This window comes from Mustela nigripes, chromosome 12 (genome assembly GCF_022355385.1).
Source record: "Mustela nigripes isolate SB6536 chromosome 12, MUSNIG.SB6536, whole genome shotgun sequence".
Taxonomy (NCBI): Eukaryota; Metazoa; Chordata; class Mammalia; order Carnivora; family Mustelidae; genus Mustela; species Mustela nigripes.
Window position 1 is genome coordinate 103,495,300 of NC_081568.1, and position 16,409 is coordinate 103,511,708.

At 41.1% G+C, this 16,409-nt stretch overlaps 1 protein-coding gene across 1 annotated transcript in view; it reads right to left on the reverse strand.

Moving 5' to 3' along the window:
• Nucleotides 1-443: 443 nt before the first annotated feature.
• Nucleotides 444-16,409, reverse strand: part of ARSB (arylsulfatase B) — a 168,000-nt gene continuing 152,034 nt past the window's right edge. Inside the window, exons 7-8 of the mRNA XM_059418124.1 lie at nucleotides 4,128-4,250; nucleotides 444-3,322 (exon numbers count right to left, since the gene is read on the reverse strand). Coding sequence (XP_059274107.1) covers nucleotides 3,057-3,322; nucleotides 4,128-4,250 — 389 coding nt within the window. The 3' untranslated portion in view covers nucleotides 444-3,056. The remainder of the gene's footprint in view (nucleotides 3,323-4,127; nucleotides 4,251-16,409) is intronic.

Here is a 16,409-nt window from a genome sequence, read left to right on the forward strand (position 1 = left end):
TGCTCAAGTTGAGGCTATGCTTCACGTTGGGGGAAAAATCGATTTTAAAGTTTAAGTGGTGACTGGGAGAATAGTAACTACTTCAGTATGTGAGGCTGTTCAAGCAGCCTGGGAAGAAGCCCAGAGGGCAAGGAACAGAGGCTTCCAACCAAGAGCCTTGTGAGTGAGTCATTTTGGAAGTGGAGTCTCTGGCCCCAGACAAGCCTTCAGATGACTAGATAGCCCAAGCCAGCTGCTTGACTATCATCCCATGAGAGGCCCTGAGCCAGACCCACCCAGTTAAGCCACTCCTAGAGTCCTGACCCCACAGAGTGTGTGAAGTAATAAATGTTTATTGCTTTATGCTGCTAAAATTGGGGGTTATTTATCATACAGCAATAGAGAAAAATTCACTCTTCTTAACGTTTTATAAGCACTCCTACCCTCTCCTGACCTTCCTCTGATAACTTACTTTATAGTTTGCACTCTTGTGGGCAATGACTGACACATTTTTTTTCAGTTCTGATATTTTTGCTATGTTTATTTATTTAATAGTTTTATTCAAATGTAATTTACATACCATAAAATGGGCCAACGTGTTAAAAAATTGTCAAGTTACATAAAAGTTCCCATTTTTACCACTTTAAAGTATACAATTCAGAGGCATGTTGTGCCAACAGCACCACTGTCCAGTTTCAGAATGTTCTCGTCGCTCAAATGGAAACTCCCCACTGACACATCTTAAAGGCTAAAGTAACTTTCTGTTCCTCAGATCTGGGACAATCATGTAATAACAAAGAAAAACAATTAAGTCAATAAAACTTTTCTTCAAAGCGAATTTGGAGTGAAACAACATTAATATGAATCTATTCACATTCTTACACAGAATAAAGAAACCTAACAAGATACATTCTACTAGGGATAAAATAAAATCTCAAATGATAATTTTACAACAACTAATTTTTACAAGTCCCTTTAAATTCACAGAGTGTAGAACACCCATGTTATACTTGGCCACCACTGGACTAGAACCAGGGCAGCCCTGGGGGCAGAGCAGAGAGGGCAGACAGGTGTCCTGTAGTGATGGCCTCTAGTCTTTTGGTATTAAAAGACACTGAGATTAGAAGGATCCAGAGAAACATCTGGGCTCAGTTAGTTCATGGTATCTGCCACAGGTGTAGGGGTGCCAGGTGATGGCATTTTGACCAGCTGTTTGCCAACCCAGGAATGGGGGACAGGTTGGTAATATGTGTCTTTAGTTCTAGCACCATTTCCTTCCAATCATCTTGTTTTACTACTCTGCATATTAGTAGAGACCAGAAAATATTGCTATTGAATTGGAGGACAACTACACAAGGACCTATCACACATTATTGGCTGGTTTTAGTTTCTAGTGTCCTACGAAAAATAGAACGGAGGGTTATTGCCAAAAGAGTATCTTTGGCAGGTGTGTTTCTCCTTTTTTCCCCTGGAGAGGACATTATGGCTTCACTATGGAGTGTCTGTGACCATCCAGATATGCATACTCTGCTCCTACCCCGGGAGGGCAGCTTGAAACAGAAAAGCAACAGTTGGAGGATGTGTTTAGCTCACTGCACTTGCATGGTGTGCAACTTTTTCATTTGTTCAACTGTCCATTCATTCATTTAAAAAAAAGTACCGACTGATTCCTTTGTAACAGGCACTGGTCCAGGCATTGGTGACAAGCAGTGAAAAAAACAGTGGAGCTCATGGGGAAAAGAGTATAGATTTTGCACATAGGTCTCAGAGTCTGACATTCTTGAGAGCTAATCTGGATTGATCTGCATTAGTAGGACATGAGTGGGACTAAGAAAGGGCTGGCAGGTCCAACAGCACATCCTCTTTCCCCCACCCCAGAACCTCAATACAAATAGTAAAAGTGTAAATAAGGGAAACATGGATGTGGCCTCCTTTGCTTTCCTGAGGCCCATTATCTCAGATGCTGGCCATTTCCTTTCAAACTTCCCATTTCCAACATCCCAAGACAAAGTTACTATTTCCCAGGGTTTCTCCTCATTGCTAAGGAATAGCATGCAACTTGTAATACATTATGAGACAAAGCCACAACCATGACAATAAACTCTAGGCAACTTACAAAAGTCTTCCCCAAACAGATGACACAGACCCGAGCATCACCCGCCCAGCCCCTTTGTGTCCACCATGAGCATGTCTGCAGAGCCAGACTTGATCACCTTCTCTGGGCAGGGCTCTAGCTTCAGCATTAGAGGCCAGAGGAAGGCAGGGCACAGCAGTCTTCCAAAAACCAGCGGTGCTCAGAGTGCAGAGGCAAAGCAGCCTTCCCAGGCACAGGATGACTGAGTCAAAAGGAGGTTGGGAAAAGAAGCACAGGGGAGAGGGGGTAGCAGGAAGTCTAGACAAAATGAGCAATGGCTGGGGGAAAAAAAAACTGGGGATAAAAACACATTTCTTTATTGTAATAACCAAAACCAAAAAGCAGGCTTATTGCCATGCTGACCGTAAGTATAAAATGGGCCTTATGCTCCATGATGAGATGAGTGACAGGGTGAGTGAGTGAGGGGTGAACCAAGGGGGGTTATTCACATGGAATGCCTGAACATGATCTCTCACAGACAGGGAGATTCCCTGGCCAACAGAACCATTAAAAACTGTCTGCTCCCTACATTTGTTACAAGGAACATGAGGCACTCCAATAAAACCCAGCTATTGGCAGAGGGAGATCTAACATCTGACTTGCAAGGCAAAAAGAGCCAGCTGTTCCAGCCTCCAGGACTCAATAAGAACTTCCTATTTCAAGTCAAGTTCCCAGCTGTCCCACGGCTCAGGAACAAGAGGTTGAACTCGGCCACCCTCTCCCCCAGACACATACCGTGGCCAACAACAGGAGTGTTCCAGGTTTTATCAGCTTCTTAAATGCACTGGGGGTTGCAATGAGATAACTTAGCATGATTGAGGACCAAGAGAAAGCCAGGGGAACCCAAATTGGGACAGAAAATGAGATGAGAGATACAGGAGTAAAGGCCTGAAGTCCAACCTGTAACAGAAAGGTGGTGTGACACCCCGGGGCTGAAGAAGTCTTACGCCCAGGGGCCCCAGGCCCCAGTGTCCTTGGGGTCACAGCGTGGGTCCTGTGCTGGGAAGTGCACAGGCACTGAGTGTTTGTGGTAGAACTGTAGGCGGGAAAGGAGCTGCTTGACAATATGGGGATGGTCTCTTGACAGGTCATGTCTTTCTTCTGGGTCCTGGTCAATATCAAAGAGCCAGACGGTCTTGGTCGGTGGGTCCGATGAGGGTATCACAGAAGCATTGTTTTGAGATGGTGGAGGAAACCAGCAACCACAGCCTGGCAAAGAAATGCAAGGGTTTACTGGGGGAAGAAGCATCCTAGGCAGGTTCAAACTTCAAGTAAGACTATGGAAGAAGGCTGAGTGGGGACGCGGGCAGGAACACGTAAAACAGACGCGGCCCTTGACACAGTATCTACACCTGTCTCAGACACTGACTTCCAGTGCTGTAACTAGACCTGGTTCATGGCTTCACAACCAGGGGCTTCCAGGCCACGAAAGCGCATGCGTATGTGCATGTGGGGGCGGGGGGAGGGTAATTTCCGGTTGTCACATTGACTTAGGGGAGGTGCTACTGGCGTACCATGCCAATGGGCCAGGGAGGCTAAGATACCTTGCAATACATGGTACGCTACCAGACAAAGAAGAATTGTCTGGCCACAAATGCCAAGAATGTCATCATTATAAACAATGCTTAAAGGCATCACGGTCTTAACCATCACACCCCACGTTTTAAAAGTATGTAAAAAACGTCACTTTAAGGGGATGTGCTCAGGGGAAGCAACCACCTCCCTCAGCTACGCAATTGGTTGAGGATGTGACTTTCAGAGTTTCTCCTTGCTAGCTAGATGTGCTGTCCTTGACAACCACACGTCTCCGAAATCCTTATTTTCCATGACACATTAGAGCGGCTTCCTTTCACCCCCCACCTGCAGTTAATTTTCAGTCTTCTTTTGTCAGAACAGTAGATCAAACCATTCTTCCCCATTCAGCAGACCCAGAGGTATATGCTGCAAAAGGTAGTCGTCACTTTGGTAAAGTTTTCCTCGCTGTTCTGGGTGGGGGGAATGCTGAGCATTCTACCTGGGTAGCCGGTGAGAAGTTTCCAATTCCTGTGTCTAATTGCAGCATGGAGAGAAGTATTGAAGGCAAAATATTCTGGGCCAGAAGAATCATCCTTTGGTGGAGCCAGGCTCATCCCAGGACCTGGAAGAAACAGTGCGGAAGCATTAGATCACTGTTACAGAAATGCATCGTTATAAATCAACATTTAATATCCTCCTTGTAGAATGGTAGATTTTATTCAATGCCTGAGTGTAAATGCACATCCCACCACAGAAATGAATCTTCTATTAAATATAAACAGAAAGCTATAGTTCATTAAACCTCAGTCATAAACCACCACAAATATAAAAGGAATCCCACCGAGATTAGAACACTAATTCATCCTTAAAATCCCAACGTTCTGCCAACGTACAGCTGGCTTTATGTGGAATAGTGTTCTGTTACAGCAGTGCAGGTTGTTTTCTGTGTGCCTTTTTTCCTTTCGCTGTTAAATGATCGAATTAGATGAACACATTTTCTATATATATTTATCCCTATGTAGATAATGGAATAGATTATAACATGTACACTTTAATGGAGTCTGTCTCAAGCCATGAGAGTTCAATTCTGCCATGATCAATTATTTAACCACACTGATGAAATTTAAAAGTAACTGAGCAATGCTTAGTTAACTATTCAGACAGGATAATTAAGGTTTTAAGAATGACTTGGTATACAAATTCTTGGTTATATCATGGATTACATTAAAGTCATCTTGGGGTTTTATACTAATTGATTATTAGGTTTTTGAGGGGAGCAATTAATAGTACTACTCCCCCACCTTCTTGAATTTGGAACCAATTGAAAGGTGGACACCAGAAGGTTAGAGCTAAAAGTATCACCTTTCTTACTGATAAAGCTGATTGGAGAGAAGATAGCTTCAGATTTGGGGCAGAGAGTCCTTCCTACTAACTGACCCTTGACTTAGAAAGACTAAACCACCCATCACCAATCTTGCTGGACACCCATTGGGCTTCCTCAGAGTGGAGAGCAGACTGGACTGTTTACCTATATCCTGGGGACAGTCTGGCCCCCAAATTAGACAGGCAAAATGTCCGAAACGAGCATGCTCAGTTCCTTCTTTTGAATAACTCCCTCTGTGGCCTGCTTGTGAGGAGTGACTAAGGTGCAGCAAGAGAGACCTGAGTTCTACTCTAGTTAAAGACCCTGGTGGAGAAGGCACTTGGGTGGCTCAGTCAGTCAAGCCTCTGCCTTCAGCTCAGGTCATGATTCCCAGGGTCTTGGAATCAAGCCCAGTGTTGGGCTCCCTGCTCAGCAGGGAGTCTGCTTCTTCCTCTCCCTCTGCCACTCATCCCAGTGTGCTCTCTCTCTCTCTTTCTAATAAATAAATGAAATCTTAAAAAAAAAAAAAAAAAAAAAAAAAGATCCTGGTGGATCTGTGAGGGCAAGGTATGGAGGCCCCAACCTTACTCATACCTATGTATGTTTCAAGGCCTCGATTTAGGGACTAACTATAAAACATCTACTCTGTTTTCAGTCTATATTTACCTGTCAACTTTTCAAACATGGTCACAGCAATCGCCTTGGGTGCACTTTCAAATGCTGCCAGATCACCTGCCCGAGAGCTAATAGCTCTGTGTGAGAGAGAGAGAGATGTTGGGAACAATCCCCTCTCCACCATGGCAGCTGGCCCATCTCTCCACCATCCTGTCATAAAGACTCTGAGAGTGCCCTCCTCCCTGCCAGAGCTGATACCCAGGGCTTCTTGTGGAAAGCACTGTCTGTGAGGGAAAAGACAGGGTCCCATTCCTCTAGTCAGTCTTGTGGCAATGGCTCTGGAGGGACATACTGGAGATAGAGCCAATAAACGTCAGTGGTTTCAGACCTTCAGTCTTCACAATCACATACCAACAAATCGTTAGCACCGAACAGCAGATCTTTTTGACTTTTTGTTTCTCTGCCTGATTGTGGATATTTTGGCTCTAATACAAACAGATGCTTGCCCAGACAGAGGCACAGAGGATGTCTATTGTAGGAAATGCAGTCTCAATACACAGACTGGGGTGCTACTGTGAGCCCTCATGATTTACTCCTCACAAGCTTGCATAAAGGACACATTTTGATACCAGAGAATGTTAAATCAAACAAGCATGCTTTGAAAACATAAACAAGGAGAGGAAATTTAGCTGTCTCGGCTATGCTTATATTTATATACATTTTTTCTTAAAACAAACAGGAACATAAAATACCTAAACAATAAATAAGTCTAAGACTAAATGACGGAAGATGCTATTATGTCAACTCCGCTTTTTTTCTTATTGAGAAATTAAACAAAAAGAAAATTACAAGGAATAATCTGCCTAACACCCCGTGAGCCTACACCTAGAATATTAACATTTTGTCATGTTTGCTTTAAAAAAGAAAAAAAAAAAAAAAAGGAAACAACAATGAAAACAAAGGGACAGTTTCCATGTGACAATTTGTCCCTGTCCTCAATCTCAGTCCCCTCCTCCTGAGGCTGCTGCCATCACGGTTTCAGAGCACAGTGAATCCTGCCTACAGCCATTTAAAAACAGAGTGACATATGCATGCATCAAAAAATAATTATCTAGACCTGATTTATACTTTAAAAATGTCCATGTGCATGTTATGCTATACATATTCTGCAACTTGCTTTTTTCCTCCACTGCAGTATTTTTAGAGCTCTCTGATTATGTTCGTGTATATATATTTCTTTTAACTGTTTAGTATTTCACTATATAAAAAGTCATATTTTATTTAGCCATTTTTCTGTTAGGCATTTCAGTTACTTCAATTATTCTTCTGTTTTTCCTACTACAAACTCTCTTGCCATGAGCACTGTTTTCCACATCTCCTTGCGCAAGTTTCTCTAGGATTTGTGTCTAGGAGCAAAACTGGTTGCAAAGTGCACAGCTTTCCAACTTTCTAACACATACCAAATGGCCCTCCGACCAGCAATGTCTCCCTTTCTCCATACCTGATAGCTGATACTTTCAGACTTAAAATTTATGCCTAACTAAACATGTTAGACAGAATCTTCATTTTTTTAAATCATTCAGTCTGCAGGAATTATCTTTCTTTTTCTGTGTCAATCCAAGGTTTGCTTTAAAAAACATTTTTAAATAATACCCATTGAAAAAAGTGCACAGAAGATGCTGATGAAGACTGGACACTCCTGTAGACACAGCCCACTCAAGAGACAGGACTTCCTAGGACTTTAGAAGCCCGTGTGGGCAGCCTCCAGTCTCCATCCTCCTCTCAAAGGTAGCTGCCACCCAACAATGAGTTCTTTCTGCCTGTTTTTGAGTCAACGGAAACCACACAGCGTGTTCTTTATCTCAGGCTCCGACTGTCTCATAATGTTTGTGAGATTCACCCTTGGTGTTGAGGTTGTCTGTTCCCAGCACTTCATTCATTTTCATTGCTGGATGTTATTCCCTTGCATGACGGTTCCACAGCCTCTTGCTTTCAGAGTTAGAACCCACAGGGAACTGATTGCTGTGTGTGAAGTGAGGCAGCACTCGAGATTCATTTTTCAAAGATGGCTACCATCTGACCAAGACTGTTGAAAAGACTCTTCTTTTCTACTCATCTGCAGGGATACCTTTGTCAAACACCTGATTTCCATTTGTGGTGAGTGTCTCCGAAGCAGTACAGTCCAACAGAACTTTCTTTATGGATGGAAATGTTCTCTATCTGTGCAGTACATCGCAGGGACCACTCGTTGCACATGGCTACTGGGCTTGAGAAATGCAGCTAGTACAACTGAGGAAATTAATTTAAACTTAATTGTCACACATGACTTGTGACTACTGCATTGGATAGCTGAGCTCTAGAGTTTCTGTTCTGTCCTCCTATTTGTAGGATAAGGATATTTGTCTATCCTTATGGACAAATAAGGATATTTGTTTATACTTATGCTAATACTAAACTATCTTAATTACTATAGATTTATCATACGTTCTTCTATCTGCCAATAAAGTCCCCAAATTTGTTGTTCTTCCAGACTGATTTCATCATGATTGGCCTTTTGCATTTTCAATAAAAATTTTAGGAGCAGCTTGTTCAATTTCACAAACTAGCTGGTGGGATATCAATTATTATTATTATTATTATTTTTAATTTTTTAATTTATTTGACAGAGAGAGAGAGAGAGCACAAGTAGGCAGAAAGGTGGGCAGAGAGAAAGCAGGAAGCAGGCTCCCTGTTGAGCAGAGAGCCCGATAGGGGGCTCTATCCCAGGACCCTGAGATCATGACCTAAGCCGAAGGCAGAGGCCTTAACCCACTGAGCCACCCACGTGCCCCCCACTTTTTAAAAATTTTTTTAATTTATTTGACAGAGAGAGAGAGCACAAGTAGGCAGAAAGGTGGGCAGAGAGAAAGGGGTAAGCATGGGATATCAATTATGATGGTATTGACTCCAGGGAGCAATTTGGGGGTATTGCTGTTTTAAAATATTCAGACTTACAATTCACTAGTATGGTGGATCCCTGTATCTTCTCTTGATAATAGTTTATGATTTTCTGTGGAAACGTCTTACACATCTTTCCTTATGTTTAGTCCTAGTTGTATAATGTGGATTATTAGTACTATAAACAACATTTAAAAATTGATTTCATACTCTGGATGCTGTATATAAAAATATAATTGGCTTTTTTAGATATTGACCTTGTTCCCTGTGACTTTGCAAAATTCATTTGTTAATTCTAACCTCTTGCTTAGAGAACCTTTGGATTATCTACACATCCTATCATGTCACCTGCAAATAATGACACTGCTTCTCCCCATCTTACATGTTTTAGTTTTCTTTTTCTTACCTTGTGACACTGGACAAAACCTCTAATATAAATTTGAATAAAAGTAGTGATTGAGTTTCTGTCTCATTCCTGATTTCTGGGGAAAAGCTTTTAATATTTTACTATTAAGTATGATGTCAATATAAAATTTTTATAGCTATGCATTATCAGATTAAAGAAGATCCTACTCCCAATTAACTAAGTTTTTAAAATCATAAATGAATGTTAAATTTTACCATATACTTTTTCTGCATCTGAAAATATCGTATAATTATTCTTTTATCTTTTAACACAATGAACTATATTAATTGATTCTTAAATGCTAAACCAACCTTGCATTTATAGAATAAACCCCTTTTCATCAGGATGCTTGTCATTTTTATATATTGCTGGATTCACATTTTGTTGGGGATTGATTATATTTCCTGGATTCACATTTAGTTTAGGATTTTTGCACTTTTGCTTAAGACAAAAATTGCTCTATTAAATTTTTCTTGAAATATTGTCATGTTTTTGAGTCAAGGTTATATTGGTCCTATAAAAGGAACTGGAAGTGTTCCCTGAAAAGTCTGTGTAAGATGGATGCTATGCCTAAATATTTGCAAGAGTTCATTTGTAAAACAATGGGGGCCTAGAGTTTTCTTTGTGGGCAGGTTACTTATTAATTTAATTTCTTTAATAGACATAGAACTCTTTAGATCTTCTATTTCTCTTTTTCCTAGTTTGGTAAAGTGTATTTGGGAATTTGTTTAGTTCATACAAATTTTCATCTCTGTATTATCTTTTTAGTGTCTGTAGTATCTGTAGTAGTACCTTCTCATTCCTGATATTAGCAGTATGTGCTTTTCACTTTTTTTCCCCATGATAAATTTTGTTAAAGGTTAATTGATTTTATTAGTTTTTCAAACCAACATTTTACCTAGAAGTCCCTCTCTATAGTGTGTTTGTTTTCTATTTCATAAATTTGCCTCTTCTCTTTATTATTTCCTTCCCTCTGTTTCCTTTTGGCTTAATTTGCTCCTCCTCCTCCTCTTCTTCTTCTTTTTTTAAAGATTTTATTTATTTACTTGACATACAGAGATCATAAGTAGGCAGAGAGGCAGGCAGAGAGACAGAGGAGGAAGCAGGCCTCCCGCCGAGCAGAGAGCCTGATGCGGGGCTCGATCCCAGGACCCTGGGATCATGACCTAAGCCAAAGGCAAGAGGCTTTAACCCACTGAGCCACCCCAGCCCCCTCTTCTTTTTCTTCTTCTTCTTCTTCTTTTTTTTTTTTTTTTTGAGAGAGAGAGAGAGAGTGGGGGCAAAGAGTAGGAGCAAGGAGGGAGAATCTTGAGCAGGCTCCACACCCAGCATGGAGCCCAACTTGTGGCTTGCTCTCTTGACGCTGAGATCATGACCTGAGCCAAACTCAAGAGTCAGATCCTTAACTGACTGAGCCACCCAGGCACCTCTTAATTTGCTCTTCTATTTATAGTTTCCCAAGTATTTCATTTTCAGTACTTCTCTATTTCTAATATATACATTTAATACTATAAATTTTCATCCAAGCACCAGTTTATTTCTATCATGCAAGCTTTAAATATGGATCTTTGTTATTCAGACCAAAATATTCTCAAATTTTCATTGTGATTTCCTTTTTGACTCATGGATTATTCAAAAGTGTATCTCTTAATGTCCAAATATTTGAGAATTTCCTATTATCCTTTTGTTACTAATTTCCAGTTTAATTCCATTATGATTAGGAAATAGATCCATAGATTTTTTAAAAATAAAATTCTAAATTTAGAATCCTGTTAGATGTACTGCATATGATTTAAATCCTTTGAAATGTGTTTCTACTTGCTTTGTGGCCCAGTATGCAGTCAACTGTATAATGTTCCATTCTCATGTGTACAAAAAAGAACATGTATTCTCAAGTTGCTGGGTGTAGTGATCCATAAATATCATAGTTTTTTAATTATACTGTTTGAATATTTTACATCTGTACTCACTTTTTGGTCTGTTTGCTTGTTGTAATAGTTAATGAGAATTATGTAGAAAATTTCTTATTGTGACTGAGAATTTGTTTATTTATCCTCCAAGTTTTGCTATCTTTTGAGACTATATTATTAAGGACTTACCCATTTGGAACCATTATTATTTCTTGACAGATTCCTCTTTTTTATAGTTTTGAAAAATTTTTATTTTAAATTATTTTTTAAAAATTTTTATTTACTTATTTATTTTTAAAAGATTTTATTTATTTATTTGACAGAGATTTTATTTATTTATTTGACAGAGATCAAATATTTATTTGACGGAGATCACAAGTAGGCAGAGAAGCAGGCAAAGAGAGAGGAGGAAGCAGGCTCCCTGCTGAGCAGAGAGCCTGATGTGGGGCTTGATCCCAGGACCCTGAGATCATGACCTGGGCCAAAGGCAGAGGCTTAACCCATTGAGCTACCCAGATGCCTCTAAAAGTTTTTCTTTATTTCCAACAACAGCTTCCCCTTTAAGTCTACTTTGATGTACAGATTATTAGCTGTTGTCATTGTTTTTAGTGTTTGCACATTTTATTTTTCCATCCATCTCATTTGTAATACAAAAAAGTATAAAAGAGGGTAAAGGGCAAGATAGTGACTCTCAAAGATGTCCATGTTCTAACCTCCTTGGAACCTGTGGGCTGTTACCTTAGATAGTAAAAGAAACTTTGCACATATGTCTAAAGGTAAGGACTTGCAATGTGGAGGTTATCTCTTATTTGAGTGAGCCCAACCTAACCATGATTCCATAAAGCAGGGACTATTTCCTGACTTTGGTCAGAGGGAGATGGGTCTGAGATGCGGTGTTGCTGACTTTGAAGATGGAAGAGGGGCCATGAACTAATGAATGTGGGCGGTCCCAGGGCCTGGAAAAGGCAAAGGAAATGGATTCTGTACTAGAACATCTGGAAGGGAATACAGCACTTCTGAAACCCTGACCTTAGCCCTATGAGACCCATATGGAACTTTGACCAACAAAACTGTCAGACAATATGTCTGTGTTCTTTTAAGACACAGTTTGTGGTAATTTGTCATAGCTACAAGAGAAAACCATACACGAGGGAACTGTGGATTTGGAATCATACAAATTAATTAGGAAGACAGTACATATAAAATGGTTGAATAAATACCATCAGGAAGAATATCATTAAGGTCAGACAGCAAACATTATAAAAGATAACGGTAGGAAGAAGTCGATAAAGGCTGAAGCACACAGGAAGGATAGATGAAGAAAGTGGGACTAGAGGCAGGACCTGAAAGATACACACCACACGACCCCTATTCTAGCATAAAACAATGTAGGGTACAGACTAGGTCTGACTTAGCCCTATAACCCCAAGGCCTTACCCAGTGCCCAGGTACATCAAGGACAAGCACTCAACGATGATCACTGAAACAGATCACTGAAAACTGGGCAAACAGAAGGTGAAGAAGGTACTTTTAGCTTGAAGAATGGGAGAAGCAGTCAGCGATGGAGAGCCTCTGAAGGACAGGGAGCAAAGTGCTGTCAGAGGTGGTTGGTAGGCTGTGAAATAGCCTCAGGGAGGGTAAAAAGCCAGCCTGAGAAACTGTCGCTCTTCTTCTCATCAACAGGGAGGAACGAGAGGAATTTAAGTGTTTTTTAAAATTAAAACTTCTTTTGGGGCACCCGGGTGGCTTAGCGGGTTAAGCCTCTGCCTTTGGCTCAGGTCATGATCTCAGGGTCCTGGGATCAAGCCCCGTATCAGGCTCTCTGCTCATTGGGGAGCCTGCTTCCCCCTCTCTCTCTGCCTGCCTCTCTGCCTGCTTGTGATTTCTCTGTCAAATAAATAAATAAAAACCTTAAAAAAAATAAAAAGCTTTATTAAGATATAATTTACATAAGACACAATTCACCCCTTTAGAGTGTAAAATTCTGTGGTTTTTAGCATATTCTGAGAGTCAGGCAAACAGCTTAATAGGGGACAAAAGGACACTGGATTTGCTGATCTCTGAGTAGAAACTAGGGTTCGAAGAAAAGCATGAACAAAAAAATCTTTCTCCTTTCCTTCCGAGCTGAAAGATACCACTGAGATAGAGCTTTCTGGCCAGAAAGACATACACAGTTATAAGATGGACCAGTCACATGTACTGATGTTGGATATAAAAAAGAAGATGAACAAAACATTTTCAGGCTAGCAAAGGAAATCACTCTCTTACATCACAGGTAGTAAACTTCTAGAGCTCCTTATCTGAGCAACCTTGGGAAACCAGAAGGAGTTCGAGTTGGAGCTTCTAGAAATGAGATGGGTCTGTGGTTTCCAGTGGGGAATGTGTTCTCCAGAACGAGAAGAAGTGCCAGAAGCACCTTAGGAATTGGTTATGTGGGACAGTGAGTCAGGGGGCAGGGTCCAGGTTCCCTGTCTTTATTTCAGTCAATGCTGGTTTGTGCTCGCTTCGGCAGCACATATACTAAAAATCAGTCAATGCTGGTTAACACTTAAGGAAGAATTTGTAATATTTGCTAAATACATTATACTTCTCTACATTTTTGTTTTAAAAAAAGGATCTGCAGCTAAATGACAACTGGAAAGACACGAATTAGTGGTGGTGATGGATTGACCGGATGGGAAAGGGACCCAGTGGTCCCACGGGATACTTCTAATCTTCCGGGGCTCATAAAAGGCAATGTTGTTTTCTTGACTGTACAACACACCCTCCTCACTCTTCGGAAACTACTGTCCAATACAGTCTATGACTCTATTTTATAAAATACATTATTTTTCTGTGTAATTTATACATTTCTTGTATGTAAGTTAGACATACAGAAACGTACAAACAGGAAAATTTAAACTATCTCTAAATTTATTAGCTGCATGTTAACATTTTGGTGTATAACCCCTGGAGGCTTTTAGCTACACAAGGCTTAAATAAAATAAATACATTCGCTGACTTGCAAGGAAGATGTAAGTTCGTAGAAAACAAAGTTTTCATGGCTAGAGAAAATAAGGCAGGGAAGGAGGAGTCCTAAGCATCAGGGCAGGGGTGAAGGGGATGGTCTGGGTCTCTTCCTCTCTGGGCTATTGTTCAAATATACACTGGGTGTGGCTGGAGAATGTGGCTTGGGAAGAGTTAATGCTGTGAGCCTTCAGGAAAGTACAGCAAAGGGTGGGAGTCAGGGCAAGGAGAGGGCCTGCAGTCCTAGTGAGGTCCCTGCCCAATGGTCCACAGAAGGCCACAGTGTGCGGAAGGACACAGCAAGCCCTTCTGGAGTGGGATTGCTTGGGTTCAAATCTCAGCTCCATTACTCACCGGCTATGTAAGCATCAGGGTTAGCAGATCTCCCTGGACCTACATTCCCTCATCTGTAAAATGGGGATGATATCATCTATTTCACAGGACTGTTGTGGAGCCTAAATGTGCGGATACGCAAAAATGTACATTAGCACTACATCCATCATATAGTACATGCATAATAAATGGTTTTGATACGAGTTTGCAATCTTGGGCAACTTCCCTAATTCCCCCTGCCTCAATTTACTATATTAAAGTAATGTAGTCATTGCAGGTGAGAGAAGGCATATCCAGTGCTTAGCACAGTATCTGGTATGTTATAAGACTATCATCAACTTTGTCAACATTAAAGGTAATGATGCTAATACTTAAAAGCACTCACTACATGCTTATAAAATGCTGTTAAGTGTTCCATGTATATTAACTTGTTTAATCCTTGCTCTATGAAATAGGTAAAAATGGCTGGTAATGATGGTCACTGAATGGTAGCTATTATCAATATAAGATAGGTTCTTTTTTTATATATTCTCTTTTACTGAAGACCTTACAAAGAGGAGAAAAGTAGGCAGAAGTCATTATTATACCGTGGGCGGGGGGCGAAGGGAAAGATGCTCTGCACTAAAATCCAAACCAAACAAACCGCTTCTCTGGTCTGGGTCTGGAAAGGACCTATATTTGCTCCCCTACATGCATGTTCCAGAGTTTGAACAGGGCTAGGGGGAGAAAGCATTAATAGTGCAGCTTTCATTTGCTACTTGAGGCTTTCGTCCCTTTTCTGCCTGGCTGCATGGGCTGTCCTTCGTTTTTACTGAGCTCTTTCTGGTTTTGATCACGTTTATAATTTACAAAGACCAGCCTAAAAGTTTATTTTGCCTCTAATGACCCAGTTTATTCCTTGCTGCTGGGAAGCCACCTTCACGTTTTTATGGGATATGCAATTGTACTTCCGGCAAAACGTACTCACTTGGGCTAAGTCGGGGGAAAACCCCCAGCATTCCCAGATATTTGGTGATCAAGGTATTTTTAAATATGGAATTCCAAAAGGTATCTTTTCTAACCAACAGGCAAATGGGTTTGTTTATTACATGAGCCAAATGTGCCTGGTAATTAAAACACCAAAGCTTTATTTACTCTCAACGTTTGACTGGCTAGCCAATTTCTTCATGGCTCGATCCAAAAAAAGTTCAAAAGATCCCCAAATCAAAGGGCGGTTGAAGTCACTAAGGTCCACATTGTGCCAGGCAGTGCGAGCACCCCTGCCCACAGCTGGCACGGCCTCCACAGTGCATTTGGACTCCGTCTGGAGGCACGCTGTGCGCACACGTGTGGGTGGGATCTCTATCTGCTCAGGGTCTGACACGTCCTGAAAACTGCAGGCTCTGGCCACAGCCACCTCTCATCTCGCTGTGTGGCAAGGGCTTACACACCCAGACGCAAATGTGTTCATTGTTGTTTTGATTCTTGTTTTGAAAGTCATTCTAGATCTAAAAATAAGTTTTTCTCTAAAAATAGTTCCCAATGAAAGGCAAGCTAGAACCCCACACTGTGAGCTGATGCTTTACTGAAAACTTTGACTCAATTTTCGGAGATGGACAAAGCCCCCGCCAGCCATGGGTATGGCTCTGGCAGCCGGCAAGCTGGGATTCACAGAATGGTTTGGAATTTGCCAGCGGCGTTCCCTATACTATTACTCGCTAGTTCTGAGAAGGAACTCTGACAAACCACTGTGCATTTTAATAGCTTTTAGAATGAATAATCCATTAAGTCATTTAGCTACTCTGAGTTCCTGTTTTCTTGTGTGTAAAATGAGGAGATAAATAATGCCTACCTCACAGGACAATGGTGAGGATGGAATGAAATCCTGGGGGTGGCAAGCGTTCTTTGATTGTTAGTATAAAAATACAAGTCTCTTGAATTCCCGGAGCAGTTGCCATACGACTAGGTACATGGATAAACTAATTGACCAACTGAAAGAAATCATTCTAATTTAGGTCCAACCTATGGCCCTTGATTGATGGCCACCAAAATCAAGGTATGGACAGCTGCTCAAACCTGTAACAAAGGTGAAACCAGACCAGCTGCCACTGGAACAAGATATTATTAGAAAATCATGGGGAAGACTGGGCGGGGAAATGGGAAAGTGAAAGGGTACAGAGTTTCAGTTAAGAAAGATGCATAAGGGGGCGCCTGGGTGGCTCAGTGGGTTAA